The sequence below is a fragment of the Xenopus laevis genome, chromosome 2L, assembly GCF_017654675.1.
Source record: "Xenopus laevis strain J_2021 chromosome 2L, Xenopus_laevis_v10.1, whole genome shotgun sequence".
NCBI lineage: Eukaryota > Metazoa > Chordata > Amphibia > Anura > Pipidae > Xenopus > Xenopus laevis.
The window spans coordinates 7212313-7233261 of NC_054373.1; the positions used below are offsets into that span (position 1 = coordinate 7212313).

Consider the following 20949-nt stretch of genomic DNA (forward strand, 5'->3'; position numbering starts at 1 on the left):
ACCCACACAGTCAGTCCATATTAATGTACATATAAAGCAAATGAAGTGAGTGGATCTTTAATTTCATGCCCAGTGGGGCCGCTGGGATATAATCAGCTGTAACCCTATCCTCAGAGTCTTAGTAACCTTATTTTTACACTGTTCTTGTTGGTAAGCAGCTCCCTAAGGTTGTAAGGATGGGGCTGGCGTGTGCTCTTTGCAGGGAGAGATGGATATTTGATCTGGAATGCCTTGAAAAGAGCAGCACACCACTGGGCAAAGTGATCTTAGAATGAGAACTCTTGTGCCCCTTAGTTCTCTTGCACTTACACCAGGAGCTTGAAGAATGAGTTGTAGGGTCTCTAGTGGTTATTATTGGTACAACAGCGCTGAATTTACCAGACTGCCCCAAGTTGATGAGACCGTTGGGCAGATTCACTAACGGGCGAATATTCGCCAGCAACCGCTTCACACACCTTGCGCCACTTCACCAGGCGCAAATTTGCTACCACTACGCAAATTCACTAATATGCAAAGTTGCGTCCAGGGCGCTGTATGCTGGTGTCTTTTCGCTAGCGTTACTTCGGCAGTGCGAGCATTTCAAAGCGAACTACTGTTCATCTGTGCCTAGCGAAAATTCACTAGTGATCTTACGCTTGGGTCAATTTTCATAGAGCGGGTACATTAAAGTCATTTGGACGTCTTTATTAGAGATGTTGGTGCAAATGTTTGAAGTTACCAAATGTCCAAGGAACCTTAATAAAGTAGGGATGCACCGAATCCAGGATTCGGTTCGGAATTCGGCGTTTTTCAACAGGATTCGGCCGAATCCTTCTGCCTGGCTGAACCGAATCCGAATCCTAATTTCTATATGCATATGCAAATTAGGATTCGGTTTGGTATTAGGCCGAATCTTTCGCAAAGGAATCGGGGGTTCGGCCGAATCCAAAATAGTGGATTCGGTGCATCCCTATAAAAAAGACATGAGAGTTAATATAATGCCCTACACATCAGCCCACTGTAAAATTAATGTTCTATATGTTCTCAAATGTCTGACAAATGTTAAGACAAAAAAATGTATGCAAGGACTTTTTAGGGCAATCCCACTTAAAAAATAGGAAAAGTCGCCAGCGTTTTTTAAACTTTAATGGATTTTCGGCACACAGGATATGATGTAAGTGACATAAGATTGAGGAGGATGTAGCTTCATTTTAGCAGTTCGTCTGGTCTGAGATGACGAAGTAAACTCTGGCGAAAGAGGTAACGTTCTGTAAAATCTGCACTTTACTGAATTCGGGGATTAACAACCATTCGCCTGAGCGAAAAGTCGCCTGTCGATAAGAGTGTGAATGACCGCTAGCAATGGTCCTGTTCGCTAGCGAATTGTCGTCTGCGTCTGTTAGAGAATTGGCGATGTCCCTGCGGATTGGATTTCTGCGAAAAGTCACTAGCGTTAGCCACTTTGGTGAATCTGCCCCCATGAGAAGTCTGCATTATAATCAGGGACACCATCAAAAATCACGGGGCCCCGTACAACAACATTCTCTGGGAGCCCTGGTCCCCACCCAGCCCCCAAACCCCACCCCAGATCCCGCCCACCCACAGTAAAAAGGCCACACATATATCAGTGCTAAAAATGGTGACCCCCGCCACATACAAGTTATGAAAAGCCATTGGTAGTAAGGATCCCATCATAAGTTAAAAAAACATTGGTGGCCAGGGTCCCACATACAAAGTTTTAAAAATACATTGGTGGTTAGGGCCCCACTACAAGTAAAAAAAATCATTGGTGGTCAGGGCCCCCCCCATACAAGTTAAAATAAACATTGGTGGTCAGGGCTCCCCCTATAAATTAAAAAAACAAACAAACATTGGTGCCAGGGCCCCTCCATACAAGTTAAAATAAACCACAAAACCTGAGACTATAAGCCAATTGTTTTCCTCCTTTCCTCACTCAACCATTTTATTTTCCTAGTTACCTACATGCTATAATCTAAAAAAGTTTATGGTTAAAGGAACATAACGCTAAAAAATGAAAGCGTTAAAATTGGTGTGTTTGCTGTAAACATACAACTATAGTTTATATAAACAAGCTGCTGTGTAGCCATGGGGGCAGCCATTCAAGCACAGGATACACAGTAGATAACAGATAAGTACTACTATAGTTTATATAAACAAGCTGCTGTGTAGCCATGGGGACAGCCATTCAAGCACAAGATACACAGTAGATAACAGATAAGTACTACTATAGTTTATATAAACAAGCTGCTGTGTAGCCATGGGGGCAGCCATTCAAGCACAAGATACACAGTAGATAACAGATAAGTACTACTATAGTTTATATAAACAAGCTGCTGTGTAGCCATGGGGGCAGCCATTCAAGCACAGGATACACAGTAGATAACAGATAAGTACTACTATAGTTTATATAAACAAGCTGCTGTGTAGCCATGGGGACAGCCATTCAAGCACAAGATACACAGTAGATAACAGATAAGTACTACTATAGTTTATATAAACAAGCTGCTGTGTAGCCATGGGGGCAGCCATTCAAGCACAAGATACACAGTAGATAACAGATAAGTACTACTATAGTTTATATAAACAAGCTGCTGTGTAGCCATGGGGGCAGCCATTCAAGCACAGGATACACAGTAGATAACAGATAAGTACTACTATAGTTTATATAAACAAGCTGCTGTGTAGCCATGGGGGCAGCCATTCAAGCACAAGATACACAGTAGATAACAGATAAGTACTACTATAGTTTATATAAACAAGCTGCTGTGTAGCCATGGGGGCAGCCATTCAAGCACAGGGTACACAGTAGATGACAGATAAGTACTACTATAGTTTATATAAACAAGCTGCTGTGTAGCCATGGGGGCAGCCATTCAAGCACAGGGTACACAGTAGATGACAGATAAGTACTACTATAGTTTATATAAACAAGCTACTGTGTTGTAGCCAGCACAACAGTACATCATATTTTCAAAAGTTTGTTGTTACTGTTCCTTTAAGACAGAAATACATGCAGTAGTCAGACCTGTTAGCCTTACCCCTTTTTCCAGAGCTGGGGAAGACAACACACATGCTGCTGGGGTAGACCTGCTGCCGGACTATGTTGTTGGTTTTGTCTCTGGATATAACTCTTATCTTATTGTTGGCTGTGCCCGGGACTCCGCAAGGTGAGATGGGACAGGGGGAGGGGATCAGATTTGTTCTTAGCTTCCGTGGATTATGAGCTATCATATATATGAGAGAGAGAGAGAGAGAGAGAGAGAGAGAGAACGCTTATTTTTTGCCTAGCATAAGCCCTATTCATTGCATGTGTTGAAAAGGGGGGGTATACTGTCCCTTTTAGAGATTACATTGTCCAGACGCAACTGAACTGCAGGTCCAATTAGTACTTTAAAGACTATTTTATACTTTTTATGTTAATATGGGTCTGTTCCATTGCTAAAAATAAGCACTTGTGCCTCTTTGCAGGGCCTCCGTCCCTCTAGTTGTGTTTCCCTATGATAGTGCCCATGTGTGTTTTCTTTATTGCTCCACTGCTCCGGTATATGTTGAAACCAACACACAAAATTATCAGGAAATCTCTCATCCCTCTAAAAATGTATCTTAATAAAAGGCCATTATGGGTTGTTCTTGAATAGGGATGTAGCGAACTGTTCGCCGGCGAACTTGTTCGCGCGAACTTCGACCGTTCGCGTCCGCCGAATGTTCGCGAACGTCGCGCGACGTTCGCATTTTGAGTTCGCGTTCGATTCGAATACAAATCGTTCGACCATTCGACCATTCGAATTCCTTCGACCGCTAAAAATCGAACGATTTCCATTCGTTCGAACGATTGTAAGCATTCGATCGAATGAAAAGCATTCGATCGAATGCTTCGATCGTTCGATTCGAATGAAAATCGTTCGATCGAACAATTAAAATCCTTCGATCGTTCGAATCGAACGATTTTAGCGGGTGTTCGAAGTTCGCGAACGTTCGCATTTTTTGCCGGTGTTCGCGAACGGCGTTCGCGAACACCAAATCGGCAGTTCGCTACATCCCTATTCTTGAATTGAGGAAGGTCCCTATAAAATACCCCCATGTTTCCAGAACTATTAGTCTGGTGCTTTCCAACTACAGAAGCTTTGAGAAAATAGACAATTAAAGACAACCATTAGGAGATTATTCAGTTATGGAGAATCCCGATTTGAAGTCGTTTAAACATCAATAAGGATGGGACTTTTTCATGAGCTCTTTCAGTTTTCCTATGGCAGGTGCTGGGGCCATGCCTGGAAGCCAGAAACATGGTGCCACAGTAAGGTTTGTTTTGTGATTTTCCAGTCACAGTGATCGTTGACGGAAAGGTTAAGGCCAAGTTGGGGTCGGACATTAAGTTGTTCTGCAAAGTGAAAACCCTGGAATTGATATCACAAGTCACTTGGCAGAGGAAGTTGTCGCCCAACAATGAGAATTTCCTAACTTACAGCAAAGGAGAGGAACCCCTGCACCTGACTCCGTTTGGGGAGAGAGTGAGATTTCTGGGCAATGGGGATCTTGGAGGCTCCATACTGATACCCAATGTAACCCTGACTGATGAGGGCACCTACCTCTGTATCTACACAACATTTCCTAGTGGGACAATGGAAGGCGAGATTCATTTATCCATCTGGGGTAAGATAAGTTGTTTGTTCTATAAAAAAATTTTTGGACGCGCGTTTTTTTCGCCCATCCCTAAGTGTCACTGACTTTTTTTATACAAAGATTTAAACATTTTTTTTTACTAGTATTTAATTCGAACAATAGAGCAGATTTCAGTGCAATAATGCATATCTTCACTTTTCCCACAACAATATTCACTCTTTGTATTTTTCTCAGTGCGTTAAACACACAGGCTGCGGATCTGCTGTGATTGGCTTATTCTCCGCTTGCACGCACTTTTAAGGGCAGAGACACACACTCAGATTCGGGGAGATTTAGTCGCCCGTTGATAAATCGCCTCTTCTTCGGGGGACAAATATCCCCAAACTGCCTCCCGCCGGCTACAATCTAAATCAACCGCGGGATGGCACTTGGAGCGCTTCATTTTTTGAAGTCACCTGAAGTTTCCTCGTGAGGAGGCAGTTCGGGGAGATAAGTCGCCCGAAGAAAAGGAGATTTGACGCTGGGCGATTAATCTCCCTGAATCTGAGCGTGTGTCTCTGCCCTTAACTTTTGTTTTTCCAGTGGAGGTAAAAAAAAAAAAAAAACACTTCTTGATAATAACAAAAGGCCTCTCATAAGACTCTCAGCACTTTCTCATAACCTTCCTTGTATTTATATAAATTGAATAAATAAAGCAACTACACCTAATAATTGTAAGAGTTAATTGTAATCTGCAATTAAGTCTCTAACAGTAACCTATTCATGTGTTTATTTCCTGTATTTATATAGTGCTAACATTGTTCCATTGCACTTTACAAAGATTATGTGTCATTCCCATCAGTCATTGGCACTTGTATGTGGCCATCCTCTGTCTCTCCCAACTATATTTCATTCACTTTAATTAAAAAACAGAAGCCGGTAGGACCGTGTGATGTGTTGCCAAAATTCATAGTCTAGAATTAGGATGATGATAATGATTTTTATTTTATGACCTCCTGTCAGTCGGGACAGGAGCAAGAAGATAACCATAACTCCTGATGGGAACATAATAGAGAGATGATATTAAATTGATTTGTTATGATTTTTCCACTGGTTCCATACACACTAAACATCAATGCTGTGTGACCTGCCCCTGCCCAGATATTCCCATCAAATAGACCAAGAGCCAAACCTAGTCATGTTTGGACTCATTTGAAAGTGAATGTGCCATTGGATCCACAACCAGTTTTTCATAGTGGTATGGATTCTAGGGGTGATAAAAATGTTTCAGTGTATGTTCTAGTGTTCCCTACATATCACCTACGAGGGTCCTTAAAGGATAAGTAAACCTTTAAAATAAGTGAATGTAAAATTGATGAGGGTGCTATTATCAGAGCAGCCTCTGCTGACAACTTCCTTGACTACTTGCTGGTCAGACTGGTGGGAAACTGACCAGCAGGTGGCGCTGTTGTAACACAATTCATTCATATTAACAGTACATGTATCCCTTAATATCTTGGAATAAAAAGAAAATAAATAATGAATGTACATTACAAAAGTGCTTAAATAGCACTCTCAACAGTTTTACATTCATTTATTTTAAAGGTTTACTTATCCTTTAATGTGAACTCTAAGTCCCTCTTCCATAGGCTTCCACCCCTCCACATGGAATGGCTCTTATCATCTGGCCATCACAGATTATGATCCCTATCCCCATGGCTGACTCCAGACCTTAGTGAAGAGAGGCCCATTATGTATCTGATTTAGGTATTGGTAGAAATGGTTTTTCATGATACCTTGGCCTGTTTTATTAAATCTTTCAGGCCTGTATCATGGCAGCTGCTAATGTGTATATATATGTAAAATACAAGTATGCACAAGGTATTAAAGCAGGTGCAATGGAAATCAGTTCTCAGTCTCCATCTACAGACAGAGAAAGGCTGATTTAGCGAGTTTACCAGTTTCATTTGAGGTTCCAGTTGTCTCCAAGAGATCAGTGGCAGTCAGTACAGACCAGATATTCAGGACTGTCTCTTTTTATTAATTTTCAGTGGAGCCGTCAGTGGAAGTGCAGCTAAACCCAGTTCTGTCGGGACCAAATCCAGATGTTATTGCTGAATGTGTAGCCTTTGCCTCCAAACCCGCGGCTAATATCAGCTGGAATACATATGGTCTCCTCTATACGTCAAAGGAAATTCCAACACAACATCCTAATGGGACAGTGACAATAAGGAGTCAGCTATGGATGGTGCCTTCTCCTGGACTTAATGGGCGTCAGGCAACTTGTCTGGTTTCTCTGCCGGACCAATTATTTGAGAAGGTGATACATCGGAACATTACAAATATTCAGTGTAAGTGAAAGTCCAGGGTTCCTGGTCGATGAACTTCCTTTATATTTTACATGGGCCAATATCTGGCTATTCTGTTTACAGCTCGGGTTTTGGGCTTCTCTTAGTTCTGTTCTAGAATTCTGCTTTCTCTGCCAGCCTAGAAGTGAAGGAACTGGCAGTTAGAAGTGACAGCTGGTAAATTGGTGAGATTAGGGCACAGACCAGCTGATGAATTGGATACTAGGAGTGAATATATCCTGGGCTGTTACAGAAGGTGCACAAGTACTTCTTATACTTTTGTGTGTTGCCATTTTTAGTACAGAGAATTTCTGAATTGTGTTCCTCCTCAGAGAATAAGAGATACTTGATATAATAAAATATTTGTAAAATATTGGTCACTAAGCCATTATTATATTTAGGATATATATATATATATATATATATATATATATATATATATATATATATATATATATATATATATATATATATATATATATATATATATATATATATATTTTATCTTTCACTTTACCCTATAATACTATCACTGGCTAACACCCTCCCTCAACTTTACCTGAGTTACAATAGGTGGGGGGGGGGAATTAAAAAGAAGTTGGTGCCATTAATCTGCCTAGAACTGCATGCATTAAAGCTCTCTAACACTACAATTTATTGTAATTATATTATAGAAACATGGTATTATTCCTACTGTAAATAAGGATATTACTGAGTCACTGAGGGGTTGTTCTGTGACCATATAAAGACACAAGGCTGCAGGCTGAGTTATACAGGGAACTCTGAGTATCACTCATGTATTATAAGGGATAATGTACCCCCTACTGTAAATGATAAGGATATTAGAAGTCACTGAGGGGTTGTTCTGTGACCATATAAAGGCACAAGGCTGCAGGCTGAGTTATACAGGGAACTCTGAGTATCACTCATGTATTATAAGGGATAATGTACCCCCCCTACTGTAAATGATAAGGATATTAGAAGTCACTGAGGGGTTGTTCTGTGACCATATAAAGACACAAGGCTGCAGGCTGAGTTATACAGGGAACTCTGAGTATCACTCATGTATTATAAGGGATAATGTACCCCCTACTGTAAATGATAAGGATATTAGAAGTCACTGAGGGGTTGTTCTGTGACCATATAAAGACACAAGGCTGCAGGCTGAGTTATACAGGGAACTCTGAGTATCACTCATGTATTATAAGGGATAATGTACCCCCCTACTGTAAATGATAAGGATATTAGAAGTCACTGAGGGGTTGTTCTGTGACCATATAAAGGCACAAGGCTGCAGGCTGAGTTATACAGGGAACTCTGAGTATCACTCATGTATTATAAGGGATAATGTACCCCCCTACTGTAAATGATAAGGATATTAGAAGTCACTGAGGGGTTGTTCTGTGACCATATAAAGGCACAAGGCTGCAGGCTGAGTTATACAGGGAACTCTGAGTATCACTCATGTATTATAAGGGATAATGTACCCCCCTACTGTAAATGATAAGGATATTAGAAGTCACTGAGGGGTTCTGTGACCATATAAAGGCACAAGGCTGCAGGCTGAGTTATACAGGGAACTCTGAGTATCACTCATGTATTATAAGGGATAATGTACCCCCTACTGTAAATGATAAGGATATTAGAAGTCACTGAGGGGTTCTGTGACCATATAAAGGCACAAGGCTACAGACAAATACTTTGCAGTTGTTTTAATGGAAACAGATTTGATTTTCATGTATTTACTTAGATTGCAAGCTCTTGTGAACATAAAATGACTCTCTCTCTCTATATATTTATAAGTATCCATATATTTAAGGGTAAAGGCAAATGTTTTGACCTATGTTCCTTCTAGTTCTGTGGAAATCACATGAAAATACACTTATTTTAGATTTTTGTGCTGCATTAGTGTTGCAGGGCAATACAATCAATCTGTCTCTTCTAGGAAACCCAACATGAAGTACAAAATATACCTGCATATAAGACTAGATGCAAGCAGGGATCACCCGTGTGTTTAATCATGTGGGGAGAAATCCCCACTTGCATCTTGTCAGTCTTGTGTGCCGGAATATTGTTTATTTCTAGTGTATCTGGGAGGGTGTCGTAGCCTCATACTGATTAGCATTTTATGTAAGGCCAGGGTGCTGGTGGGTTTCTATTTGGACTTTGTTCACGTGCCCTTTTTATTGATATAATTAATTTTTAAACAGCTTTGGGGCGGGACAGTGTTAACAAAATCTTGTTTGTTCTCATTTAGACGCACCTCAGGCTGTACATATCAGAATACAGAGAGAAGAGAGAGACCCTCTGTTTGTTGAATGTTGGGCAGACGGCAACCCTCTCATCATCTATACATGGAGGAGGTACCATATGTGACTTGTTTGTGATGTATATGTGCCAGCAGGCCTGGACTGGGAGTCAAAATAGGCCCTGCCATTCCAAGTACACAGAGGTCCAAACAGCCTCCTACCAGCCCAAACAGCCCCCTACCAGCCCAAACAGCCTCCTACCAGCCCACTATTTGGTAACTTTCTATGGAACCATACAGCAGCCCCTCTGGCATTTGCCAGAACCCACAGATTGCCAGTCCGGGCCTGTGTGCCAGCATGATGTAAAGAGTCTTATATGTCATATCAATTTGTTCATAGAGAGCTAAAATAGAACTATACCTGAACTAAGCACAATTCAGCAGGAACAGTCCCCTAAGTTTGCTCATAGTCTGTACAGAGAGATCCCATAAAACTATGGCAGCATAGGTATTCCCTGTACTAAGCACAATTCAACAGGAACAGCCCCTAAATTTGCTCATAGTTTGTACAGAGATACCATAACACTATGGCAGCATAGGTATTCCCTGTACTAAGCACAATTCAGCAGGAACAACCAGTGACGTAACTAGAGGGGGGCGGGCCCTGGCACGGCCCTGACCCAATCACACCCCCTGCTCCCCCGGTAGTTACGCCACTGGGAACAACCCCTAAGTTTGCTCATAGTTTGTACAGGGAGATCCCATAAAACTACGACAGCATAGGTATTCCCTGTACTAAGCACAATTCAGCAGGAACAGTCCCCTAAGTTTGCTCATAGTCTGTACAGAGAGATCCCATAAAACTATGGCAGCATAGGTATTCCCTGTACTAAGCACAATTCAGCAGGAACAGCCCCTAAGTTTGCTCATAGTCTGTACAGAGAGATCCCATAAAACTATGGCAGCATAGGTATTCCCTGTACTAAGCACAATTCAGCAGGAACAGCCCCTAAGTTTGCTCATAGTCTGTACAGAGAGATCCCATAAATTAATTCCCCTGTATTATAGACATGAAGGCTCTTTAGGTTCGTACATCCATTTTACTGAATAGATATTTAAGGATATTGCAAGATACTCATTTTTGAATTAGTTATTTCCTCTCTTCAGTAACTTGTTTCACCCTTTTCTCTTTGTTTTCCCAACAGGGAGAATGGATCCATTCCTAATGATGTGGCCCAGGTAATGGGGAACACTCTGCATTTTTCCAGAGGGAATACAGATTATAATGGCCTGTATGTCTGTGAGGCCACAAACAGTATTGGGAGAAACTCACACTCAGTCTATTTATATAAATACTCAGGTAAGTGCACAGCTGTTTCCGCTCTATTGATTGCTTCAGTGGACATAAGATCATGTGACGTAGCCCTTAAAGATCAAGTACAAGCGAGTGGATCAACTCTACGTGGATAGACACATTATGCTTATTCTGTTTTTCAAGGGGTCAATGAATATATTTGGAAATTATTAAACAATTTGGTGAAGATCATATTCCCTTTCCTCACACCTTTAAGGCCGAACACATGTAGTTAAAAGGCTGCAGCAGTAAATTTAGATGTCAACTTCTGGTATTTTTAGTATTTCTAGTATTTTTAGTATTTTTAGTACACTGCTGTCTAATCATATTCTTCTACCATACCTCCCAACATTTTGGAAACAGAAAAGAGTGACAAAAAAGACCACGTGCTTTATTGTGGCCACATTTCCCCCTAATTCCCATGTTCATGTTACAAAAATTGGCAGGAAATTAAAGTTTGAACACATTTCTGTGGTTTTTATGTATTACAGTTTAGCTGACTACAAAGGAATACACCCAGGAAAACTGGTTCCTCTGATTAAAAGTGTTAGAAGGGGGCCCTAAAAAAAACTACTGTAGAGTGGTAGCTTAAAGGACCAGTAACATGAAATTTTTTTAAAAAATTTTTTGTTTCTTTGTAACAAAAAAACCCCCACCAAGACAGTTTTAACTTTAAAATCGCAAAGCTTTTATTAAGAAATTAATTACAGATTTTCTGCATGCGCTCCTCTTCAGAGATGGCAACAGGGCGAAGATCCGTTGTGCGGCCCTCGATTTCGCCTCCCTGACTTCTATAGGAGATAGCCAGGGAGGAGAAATCGAGAGCCGCACGATGGATCATCGCCATGTCGCCGTTTCTGAAGAGGAGCGCATGCAGAGAATCGGTAAGTAATAATAAGCTTTGCAATTTAAAAGTTAAAACTGTCTTGGTGTTTTTTTTCATTACAAAGAAACAATGTTTTTTTAAAAAAAAAAAAAAGCCATAAGGGCTCATTCACAAAACTGTGACTTGCAGTTTAAGGGTCAGGGCACACAGGCAGATTTGGGGAGATTAGTCGTCCGGCGACGAATCTCCTCTTCTTCGGGGAAATAAATCTACATGAACTGCCTCCCCTTTCTTTCCGGCAGCTAAAATGTAAATCGATGGCGGGATGGCACTCGGTGCGATTCATTTTTCGAAGTCGCCTCACGAGGAAACTTAGGGCGACTTTCGGAAAACTAATCGCGCCGAGTGCCATCCCACCGGCGGTTTACATTTTAGCTGCATGGAAGGCAGGGGAGGCAGTTCAGGGAAATTAGTCGCCCTGAAGAATAATAATCCCAATAATCCCCCCAGTGCCTCTCAGATGTGGTTGTACTACTGTATTTTCATTTATTTCTCAGGTGCTGCTCCCCAAGGAAACACAGGCGCATATATTGCAGTAATCGTTATCCTATGTGTTATAATTATTGGAATGGCTGCGTACTGCTACTTTACGAAGTTGAAGATGGAAAGAGAAATTAAAAGTAGGTGAGACTTTGCATTTATGATTATGGGTTGCGGGTGTCTAAGGCCAAGGGCACACATGAGGTTTTTCACTAGGGCAGGTGATTTCTGGGCTGCACAAGAATTAAGAGGAGCATGGAAAACTGCACCTACATTACCACTTATAGTTTTCTTCATTCACTGAATATCAATCCAAATATTCTTTAATGTCCATTAATAATAGTTTTAGACTAGGCTTGATCTCCTCTGACTATAACCAAAGACACTGATTTGCCTCAACCCACTTTTCAGCCAACTGTACTCTTTTCTGGTCAGCAAATCTGAACTGTCCTGCCCCAATAAGGATGTGCAGGGCCGGAACTAGGAGTAGGCAGAAGAGGCATCTGCGTAGGCCGCAAAGATGTGGGGGCGCTGGGCAGGTACCTATTCAAAAGTTGACTCGTTCCGCTGCAGCTTTCACCCTCCTCCTCCCTCCTTCCCTCGAGCACCCCCCCCGTCACTCCCTCCTCTGGCCTTCCCCTTCGTATTGTGTTCTTTTGGCAATTGCAGACTTGCGCGTGCGCAGTTGTGAGTGCATACATACATGGGGAGGGGTATCCAACCGGGTGCCTAGGGCGCCCTCTCGCCATGGCCTGGCACTAAGGATGTGTATCTGCGGAAGATCCCACTACTGATCACACAGTTTCCAATTAACTGCATAGAGTGGGAGGCTCCAACTGCCCATGTGCTGTATCATCTCATGTATTCCTCTTTATTATGAGTAATTACCAGGGAAAAGGAAACTGAAATCTATGTTTATCTTACAGGGAAAATAGAAGGATTGAACCCACCTGCGTCTAGTGAAGGTGAAGAAGCAGTACCTATAGCAGGTGATCAGTTATCCTTGTGGTGCGTGTTAACTGGGGCACAATCCTCTGCTCTTTGGTTTAGTAATATATTTATTTGAGTAGGCACTGTATTTACTAAGGGGCACATGTGTTGGTTATGAATACAATATAAGACTGGAGAGGGGTTTAGGTGGTCTCTGTGCACAAGGTACAGCTAGAAGCATTCTCACTCATTAGGCTGCAAGCTCCCATTTACCCAAATAGGAAAATCTCACCTCATTGCTGTTATTATTCACTTTCTTTCTATTAATTGGGTCCTCACATGTTGCTTACGTTTAATTGTCAACAGCCTTTAGCGTATAATCAGTAGTAAAAGCAAGATGGTAGATAACAGATAAGTACTACTATAGTTTATATAAACAAGCTGCTGTGTAGCCATGGGGGCAGCCATTCAAGCACAGGATACACAGTAGATAACAGATAAGTACTACTATAGTTTATATAAACAAGCTGCTGTGTAGCCATGGGGGCAGCCATTCAAGCACAAGATACACAGTGGATAACAGATAAGTACTACTATAGTTTATATAAACAAGCTGCTCTGTAGCCATGGGGGCAGCCATTCAAGCACAGGATACACAGTCGATAACAGATAAGTACTACTATAGTTTATATAAACAAGCTGCTGTGTAGCCATGGGGGCAGCCATTCAAGCACAGGATACACAGTAGATTACAGATATGTACTACTATAGTTTATATAAATAAGCTTCAGTGTAGCCATGGGTCAGCCATTCAAGCACAGGATACACAGTAGAGTGAGTGGGTCCCTAAGCTCAGTAAGTGACAGCAGCACAGAGCATGTGCAGTGAATCAGCAGAAAAGAAGATTGGGAGCTACTGGGGCATCTTTAGAGACACAGATCTTTACTGCTAAAGGGCTGTGGTTGCCTTGGTCTGGTACAGAAGCACAAAACATCATCATGTACAATATTTCTAGCTACTTCTTTAGTTAAGATTTAGTTCTCTTTTAACTGTAGTCAGGAATGGCATAACACTGAAGAAAGAGCCAAAATCATGCAACTACTATAAGTGAACATATCGACACCAGGTGAAGACTCCAGAAATAAATCTACAGGGATAGGAATAGGCTCTATACCACAGAGTGAGAGAGTGAAAAGTGAATCCAATAACAGATTGACACTTCCAGAAGAGAGAGATGAAGCCCCCCCCTTCACATTGTAAATTCAACAAGGTCACCAGAAAGCCTAGTTTCAGTGCGGAATGCAAAGCGCTTGTAAGAAACACTTGGTAGGCGCAAGAACCCCAAACAGACCCTTTGTAGGTATGACCTGCAGGCCCAGATCTGTGGCGAGGCCACAAAGGGCCGGGTTAAGGGTGGCAGAATAATAGAGGCGGCATGCTCCCCAGCGCTCCAGTGCAGGCGCGCTAGTGCGCTCACACCGGAGGGGGGTATACGGGTGGGTGCTAGGACCACGCAGACTCTGAGCGCCCAACCACTAAATCCGTCCCTGATGACCGGTTTAGAACATTACAAAAAGCACAGGGCATACAATGCACAATGAGGAAGGCTTGAGGTGTGTACCATAAACACCTTAACAGGACCGCCATCAGAAATCGCAGGGCCCCATACGACAAAATTTCCTGGGCCCCCTGGGCTACGCCCACCGCAAGCCCCACCTACAGGTCCGCCCTCCCCACCACACAGTAAAAAAACAAAAAATATATTGGTGGCTAGGGTTCCCACATGTTAATAAAAAATAAAAAGATATTGGTGGTCAGGGCCCCCCATAAAAAACATTTGTGGCCAGGCCCCCCCCATTAAAAAATATTGGTGGCTAGGACCCCACATGAGAAAAAAAAATAGGTGGTCAATATTGGTGGCCAGCCCCCCCCACATTATAAGAAAATTGGTGGCTAGGGCCCATTAACGTACATGCCTTCCCGAAGTCAGCAGCTCTCAGAAAGAAAGATAATCAAGTAAGTGTGTCGTGGCCGGGCCCCCCTGTCCCCCCCTGATGGGCGGCCCTGCACCTAAATATCTGATTATCCAGCAGTCAGATCTGTTCTAGCAGGAAACAAATCCCAAAGAACAGGGACAAAGGGCACCTGAGACCTTCATGGGGTGAGAATTACACTGTATAAAATCCTGTGTGAGGGAAAGTCAACTAACAATGGACCTGCTGGTACCAACCTCCTAATCCAGAATGATAATCCCAATGGAGACCAGAGCCACTACCTAAGGAAATAAAACCCCTGTTGGATGGCAGAACACAGCTTTGTGGGAAAGGTATAACTGGTTACCCATAAAGGTTTTCTGATCCAAAAATAAAATAACCCAAGTGATACTAAAGTAATTACATGAGGCATGGAGGCAGGCTGTAGAGTCACCTGGAGAGATGCTCAGAATCACACATGAAACCAGTGTCTTCATCCCGCATATAAGGAACATATGTAAGGAAAAGAAATCAACCATCCTACATCATATGAACTCCCTCAATAAAGCCGACCCTAGGACTTGACCGACCATAAGATATTCCAGTAAGTGTCAGATGGGCTTCTGATCCACCTGACTAGAGACATACTGGGTCAGATGAACTAGAGTGAACTCAAACCAGAGTGTATCAGAAGTTGCTGAGCCTCACAAGGAAGTCCTACTTATAAAAAACAAAACACTAATAGGAGTATCTAGAAGTAGCCTAGACAGAGAGCCCTGTGACTATGTATTTTAGACACACCACACCGTAAATGGGAAAACGCCATAGTATAGGAACAATCCCATTGGAAGCTAGACAAAGTTGCAGTACCGATTACTTAAAATTTCCCCAAATTATCCACCAAAATGAAATCCGCAAGGCTGATAGAATTAGGAGAAAGTCTATACTACAATAACTGCACACACCTCAAGTAAGGGAAGACTGATATTAAAGACAGTATTTAAAGGTGTGGTTCACCTTTAAAGTTACTTTTAGTATGTAATAAAATAGCCAGTTCTAAGCAACTTTTCCACTGGTTTTCATTATTTTTTATAGTTTTATAATTATTTGCCTTTTTCCTTTGATGCTTTCCAGTTTTCAAGTGAGTGTTGCTGACCCCATCTAAAAAGCAAACGCCATAGCAGAATATATGCAATTACTATTGGACAAACAGACTCAATAAGTCTGCATTTTACACAAAGAGCAGAAACGTGGCCTTTAAGCCCCTTTGCGGGCAGTATGACTGAAAGACTAAAAAAACTCCTATCCCAAAAGGTAGCCATCATCAGTGCCCCATACATCAAAATTTTCTGGGCACTCAGGTCCCTGCCCACCCCAGGTCAGCCCCAAAAGCCCCACCCCAGATCACGTCCACACCACAGTTATAAAAACACATTGGTGGCCGGGCCATTTATAAACCATTTATAGGGGTCAGGGCACCCCTATAAATAAAAAAATAAAAACATTGGTGCCAGGGCCCCCATTAACATTTTTAAAAAACATTGGAGGTCAGGTCCCCCTACAAGTTAAAAAAATAATTGGTGGTCAGGGGCCCCCTATAAGTAAAAACATTTGGCAGCCAGGGTCCTCTTCTTTGGCTCCAAACGGAGGCTTTTGGCTCCAATCGGTGGCTTTTAGAAACTTCAGAGGCTTTCGGTCATGCAAGGAGGGCCTGGCTAATCCAGAAATTTCAGCACAGCCGGGCCCCTTTAAAGCACCAGGCCTGCTACAGTTGTGCCCCCTGTGCCCTCCTGATGGTGGCCTTGCCCATCATATTTTATAACCTGGCAATCTAACTGCCAGAAGATCTTACATGGATAAGATTGAATAACAACCATTCAAACATAGAATTATGTATCCATACTACCTGCACAAAGGTCATCTCTAATGTCTAACAGACACTCTGCTTTGTTGAAGGACTCCTGTAACCTGAAACTGAGGTCTGGACTGAGAATTAAATTAGGCCCTGGCATTTCAGGTACACAGAGGCCCACTCAGCCAACATAGAGGCCCAAACAGCCCCACCAGCCCACTAAATACTGACTTTGCCAGAACCCACAGATTGCCAGTCCGGGCCTGCCTGAAACTGTGGTCTGAGAATAGACACTGGGCATGCAACCAGCTTTATTTACGACACACTCCTAAAAACTCCCAGAGTGGCCTGATGTCTTTATCAACACTGTTTCTATATAGGCATTATACGCTCCAAATGTCATCAGAATAGTGAAAAACAGATCAAATGGTCCATATGTAAACACTGTAACAGTAAGCTTATTAGTACAGGTATGGGACCCATTATACAGAATTCTTGGGACCTGGGGTTTTCCAGATAATGGATCTTTCTGTATTTTGGATCTTCATACCTTAAGTCTATTAGAAAATCATGTAAATATTAAATAAAGCCAATAGGCTGGTTTTGCTTCCAATAAGGATTAGTTAGATCTTAGTTGGGATCAAGTACAAGCTACTGTTTTATTATTACACAGAAAAAGGAAATAATTTTTAAGAAATGTGGAGTATTTGGATAAAATGGAGTCTATGGGAGGCAGCCTTTCCGTAATTATATATATCTATATATACTGATATATGCTGATGGCCTATATAAAACTACACACATATATGCATACATTTAAGACTCTTTCATACAACACTTACATGTTACAGTTAACCATTGGTTAAGCATTCATTCTGAAGGTATCGGCTCTCTTGGGATAAGCATACATTTTTCAGATGACTGTAGGCATCTATTTAAAGCAACAAATAAAATGATCCTTTAGAATCCACATACAGGGCGTGGAGCATGTATTCATCATTATTGATCATAGCAGATTATTACATATGCCTCTTTCAGGGCCCTGAAATATTGCTTTCTAGCAGAGTACAATGCCCAACCCCAATGCTGTGCAGGTTAGCATAGGAATACCTACATCCATTAGGGATACTGATAGTAATTAGCTAGCGTTCAGCGCACTGCAGGACAGAATAGGAACACGTTCCTTACTTGCTGCTCATTATACAAGGCTGTAAGCAGGCTGCTAAAAGTCATATTGCAGGATACCAGTTTCAATACCAACAGACAGGCCTCACAACTTACTGAAAACATCAGCATTGACCTGAAGCTGCTGGACCAGCATTATAGTTTGCTGAGCTAGGGCTCTTACTCATGAGCGTTTTTACCTGCGCTCCCCATGCGTTCCGTTTTTCGGCGTTCAGCCGAAAAACGGAACGCAGGGGAGCGCAGGTAAAAACGCTCATGAGTAAGAGCCCTTAGAGAATAGGTGGGACCACCCCCCCACTTGCTGTAGCTGGCAGTTGCACAGCAATCACCTGATTATACTCAGCTGGTGTCCATATCACCTGACTGCACTCAGCAGGGGGTTAAATATCCAGTGGAACCCATTGATTATACTGAGCTGGTGTAAAGGTGGCCATACACGGGCAGATAAAGCTGCCGATATTGGTCGTTTGGACTGGTTTGACAGCTTATCTGCCCGTGTATGGGGGCTTCCGACGGGTCTTCCCTATCGATATCTGGCCACGATATCGGTCGGGAAGGTTTGATTTTTAACCGACCGACCCGTCGGAGCCCCTTGGCGCATCGTAATTCGATCGTTCGGCCATACGCCCGAACGTTCGAATTACCCCCGATATAGCCATGCCGTTAGTGGCATATCGGGGAAAGATCCGCTCGTTTGGCGATGTCGCCAAACGAGCGGATCTTTGAGTCTATGGCCAGCTTAAGGCAGGTAACCAAAAGCAATTGGTGTTACACAAAGGCAAATAGAATACTTGGTGCCTCTTGCAAGTGCCCAAGTCTGCCACCATTTCTAGCTGAAAGGCTATAAAGCAGACTTTTTTTTGTAAAATTGATGAGGGTGCTATTCTAAGCACTTCTGCAATGTACAGTACGTTCATTATTTATTTTTTTAATTCCAAGATATTAAGGGATACATGTACTGTTAATATGAATGAATTGTGTTACAACAGCGCCACCTGCTGGTCAGTTTCCCACCAGTCTGACCAGCAAGTAGTCAAGGAAGTTGTCAGGAGAAAGAAAGAGGCTGCTCTGATGTTCTTCTGCTTAGGAATAAAATCAGAAACCTTTCTCACATCTTTCCTAAGCAGAAGAACATCAGAGCAACCTCTTTCTTTCTCCTGACAACTTCCTTGACTACTTGGTGGTCAGACTGGTGGGAAACTGACCAGCAGGTGGCGCTGTTGTAACAAAATTCATTCATATTAACAGTACATGTATCCCTTAGGGTGTAGGCGCCGAATGCAGGAAAAATGCAGCATGTTGAGTCTCAACCTGTGTACAGCCCCATTGAAAAAAGCTAAATACATCTATTTCTGCGCTCCCCTGCGGCTGAACGCTGAAAAACGGAACGCAGGGAAGATAGCTTCAACCGCTCGTCAGTAAGAGCCCTAAATATCTTGGAATTAAAAAAAAAAATAAAGAATGTACATTGCAAAATATCTTAAAATAGCACCCTCATCAATTTTACATTTACTTATCCTTCAAAAGACAAAGAATCAGCTTAAGTTACAGTGCGCCCATGATCCCAATTAAAGGGAAATGTATGTAATATTGTATATATGACATTTTATCAATATGGAGATGATGAGATCTTGTGTGTTAATAAAAAATTGTTTTTGGAAAAAAAAAAAAAGACTCAAAGAAAACAAAAAAGTAATAGGAGGCAGTAAGGCTTAGGCCCCTAACTAATCATGCCTAATTACTGACTGACCCTAATCTAACTGCCACCTCCCTCGCCTATCTGTAAAAGTAAAAGGGGGTGTAAGGGCCACCAGATGACTTTTGGGAAGGCCAGGAGGGCACATGGATGGGGGGACAAGAACTTACCTCCAAATGCTGTGACAGCAATACAGAAAGGCAACTGAAAGAGAGACAGACAAGGAGTATTAAACAATGCATACCAGTGCCTTACCTGATCCAGAAGCTGAAGCCCAGAAGACTCCAAGATATAAAGTAATGTGCTGGGGAACAAAAGGTCCATTAGGCCAAAACCCCTGTCCCTAGGAAACCTTATGGGCAGGCCTAATGCTTTTTCCAAGGTCTTTTAAAGATTTGGGATGTCCTTCTAATGGGAGCAGGTGGGTAGGACTATCCCGGTGAGTACTACATGGAGTTTGTCAAGGAAAAACCTCATTGCCAGCTTTTTCTCTGCTAAATGTTTTATTTTTATCTTTTCAAATTTTAGATCTACGATTATCTTCAGATAACTGACTGCCCTCCCAGCAACCAGGGAAAACAACAAGGACATTAACAGACCAACTGCAACTGCTCATAAAGGATTCTTCTACATCTTTCTCCCACCCCAAAGAGTCTGAAGTTGGAGAGAGAGAGAAGCAGGGCAGTGTTATAGGAGTGAGGCAGAACTGTTTCTAGGCACAGGTTGGGTTAGGGTTATATCAATCCTATGCAATTTTCCCAGCGCTTCCCTTAACTTTTAGTAAGTGGGCTCATCTTCTTAATTGGGTCACACCATAAAGACCAAAAGGTTCATCAATACACGTTGTATGCAGGAGGCCCCCATGGGGCAGCCATTAAAGGATCAAAGAAAACACTGGCATTCAAGAAAAGCAAATGCAGGGTTATACCCTTGTGTATTTTATTCTGCAAACGTGCAACGTTTCGGGGTCAGACCCCTTTGTCATGCTTCACAAAGGGGTCTGACCCCGAAACGTTGCACGTTTGCAGAATAAAATTCGCAAGGGTATCACAATGCATTTGCTTTCCTTGAATGCCAGTGTTTTCTTGGATTGTTTGCTGAGGAGGGTGCCGATCCCTCCAACACCATGCACCAGGCGCTGAACTTTCGAAGGCCAGGGTGTGCGAGCGGGCTACAATATACGGCAGCCATTCAAGCACAGGATACACAGTAGATAACAGATAAGTACTACTATAGTTTATATAAACAAGCTGCTGTGTAGCCATGGGGGCAGCCATTCAAGCACAGGATACACAGTAGATAACAGATAAGTACTACTATAGTTTATATAAACAAGCTGCTGTGTAGCCATGGGGGCAGCCATTCAAGCACAGGATACACAGTAGATAACAGATAAGT

General features: G+C 42.3%; 1 protein-coding gene and 1 long non-coding RNA gene across 3 annotated transcripts in view; one reads left to right on the forward strand and one right to left on the reverse strand.

Moving 5' to 3' along the window:
* LOC121399798 overlaps positions 1–3123 on the reverse strand; it is a 25218-nt gene extending 22095 nt beyond the window's left edge. For both annotated transcript variants that reach the window (XR_005965269.1, XR_005965270.1), the window contains exon 1: positions 3039–3123. This is a non-coding gene — a long non-coding RNA (uncharacterized LOC121399798). The remainder of the gene's footprint in view (positions 1–3038) is intronic.
* Positions 3033–20483, forward strand: nectin1l2.3.L (nectin cell adhesion molecule 1 like 2 gene 3 L homeolog). The gene is made up of 8 exons (XM_018245851.2): positions 3033–3167; positions 4321–4650; positions 6651–6950; positions 9205–9310; positions 10401–10555; positions 11933–12055; positions 12842–12904; positions 20080–20483. Exons 1-8 carry the CDS (start codon positions 3101–3103, stop codon positions 20103–20105), a joined length of 1170 nt encoding a protein of 389 aa, XP_018101340.1. The 5' UTR covers positions 3033–3100; the 3' UTR covers positions 20106–20483.
* The last annotated feature ends 466 nt before the right edge of the window (positions 20484–20949 follow it).